The sequence below is a fragment of the Dendronephthya gigantea genome, unplaced genomic scaffold (genome assembly GCF_004324835.1).
Source record: "Dendronephthya gigantea isolate DGI-Jeju-01 unplaced genomic scaffold, DenGig_1.0 000066F, whole genome shotgun sequence".
Taxonomy (NCBI): Eukaryota; Metazoa; Cnidaria; class Anthozoa; order Malacalcyonacea; family Nephtheidae; genus Dendronephthya; species Dendronephthya gigantea.
This window is the reverse complement of record NW_021163076.1, coordinates 676,692-678,493: the sequence shown is the minus strand read 5'-3', so window position 1 is coordinate 678,493 and position 1,802 is coordinate 676,692. Positions and strand designations below refer to the sequence as shown.

Genomic DNA, 1,802 nt, shown 5'->3' with positions numbered 1-1,802 from the left:
CAAAGAAATTGGCTTTGCGCCAATGAGTCGAAGCAGCCTATGCAGAGTTTTGACAGTGTGCAGTGCTTCCGTGAGAAAGTCGTTGCAAGGATTGGACTACTTTTCTGCGGAAGGTGCTCAAGCATTTGATGACATAGAAGAGCTAGTGGAAAAGCTTCGAGATGAGTACAATAAAGGCCACACGTGGGCGAAGAACACGATCAGTAAACTGAAAATGGCAAAACGCTATCTGAAAAGTGATTACAAGGTATAAAAAGCAGAACGAATACTGGCTTTTTAGAAATGTTATTTAATTGCAAATAACGTCAATACAAATTCATTTGCATTGTCCGAAGTTCATACACCAAGTGTTCAACCTTTTTTCTTTGCACGAGGTAAACCCACGTGACTTAACTCAACCAATTAAAACGAAACTATTAAATATTACTAAGATGAAGTATAACAGTATGTCAGATTAAATTACTGTTTTCTACATCCTCCCCAACAAAGAATTAACGTTCGCTATTAATATATATATATATAGAACTAGGAAAAACGTTCACGAAGTCTACGTAAGTTCTGGCCTTCTATGGCCGCCTTCCTTTTCTTGCGTTTTCCACTCTCCGGACCGTCATGAGTCTTGACTTCTTCGTTTAAGCTTTCATCCTCTGGTTCCTCTGGAAGCTCGAGAAGCTGGGCATCATCGGTTGCATTCTCTTCGTTGTTTTCATTTTCGCAAATTTCAAACGGAATCAGTTTCTGTACTGGACGAAACACAGTTGTCTGTTTTCCCGCTTTCGACAACACTTTAAGTTGAGCACCTCGTATTTGGCCGTCCAGACCTTTTACAAGCCGTAGAATTTTTCCCATTCTCCACTGAGTACGAGGAACCGGTTCGTCGTCTCGTATCAAGGCGACATCTCCTACTGCTATGCTACGCACGTTCTTGCTCTTCGATTTTCGATATATGTTCATTTGTCGTAGCTCGCTTAAATAACTACCGCGAAACCGCGCCCAAAAATCTTTCAACACCTTTCGAACATGGAAAAGTCGGCGCTTACACTGTACAACACTCGTGGGAAATATGAAATCACCAGGTTTTGTTCTTTTTCCGACGTTACGCCCGTGCATGAGGTGGAACGGTGTCAGCGCTTCGTCAAGGTCATCATCACTCACGTAGGCTAACGGCCTATTGTTAATCGCGACTTCAATTTCACACAATACTGTTTGTAACTCTTCAAAAGTCACAAAAGCTCTTCCAAGGGTTTTCTTTAGACACGTCTTGACAGTTCTAACCAAACGTTCGTAAAAGCCACCCCACCAAGGCGAGGCAGGCAAAATGAACCTCTGCGTGATCCCTTGCAACAACATAAATTTTTTCACTTCCGCCGATTTAAAGGTCTTAAAATTATCGTTAATGATCATATCTGGTATTCCTCTTCGCGCCATGAACCTCTTAAAACCTCGTAAAAATCCATCCACCGACATGTTAGGCACGAGTTCTAAGTGAACGGCTCGACTGGACGCGCAAGTTAGTAATAAAATGTACGACTTGTTGTTCTTTGAAGCACCTTTAACGTAAAGAGGTCCGGCGAAATCAAGACCAGTAGCTTGAAAGGCATGAGCAGAATGGTCGACTCTATAATCCGGTAAATCGGGACTTGACGGAGGACGCATAGGCAGGCCTTGATACCGAGTGCATACAACGCACTTTCGCAAAATCTCTTTGACGCTCTTCCGCCCTTTTACTATCCAATAATTTGATCGAATTCGGGCTAACGTTGTTTCTACTCCGTGATGCATACACTTTTCGTGCGTGTCCA

General features: G+C 42.7%; 1 protein-coding gene across 1 annotated transcript; it reads right to left on the bottom strand.

Annotated features, from left to right (window-relative positions):
* Positions 1-525: 525 nt before the first annotated feature.
* On the bottom strand, positions 526-1,467 carry LOC114530797. Its single transcript, XM_028552418.1, has one exon. It carries the CDS (start codon positions 1,465-1,467, stop codon positions 526-528), a length of 942 nt encoding a protein of 313 aa, XP_028408219.1.
* Positions 1,468-1,802: the final 335 nt, after the last annotated feature.

Bases quoted from the DNA above. Each gene is read 5' to 3' on its own strand.
- LOC114530797 (XM_028552418.1), bottom strand. From the start codon at position 1,467: ATGTCGGTGGATGGATTTTTACGAGGTTTTAAGAGGTTCATGGCGCGA.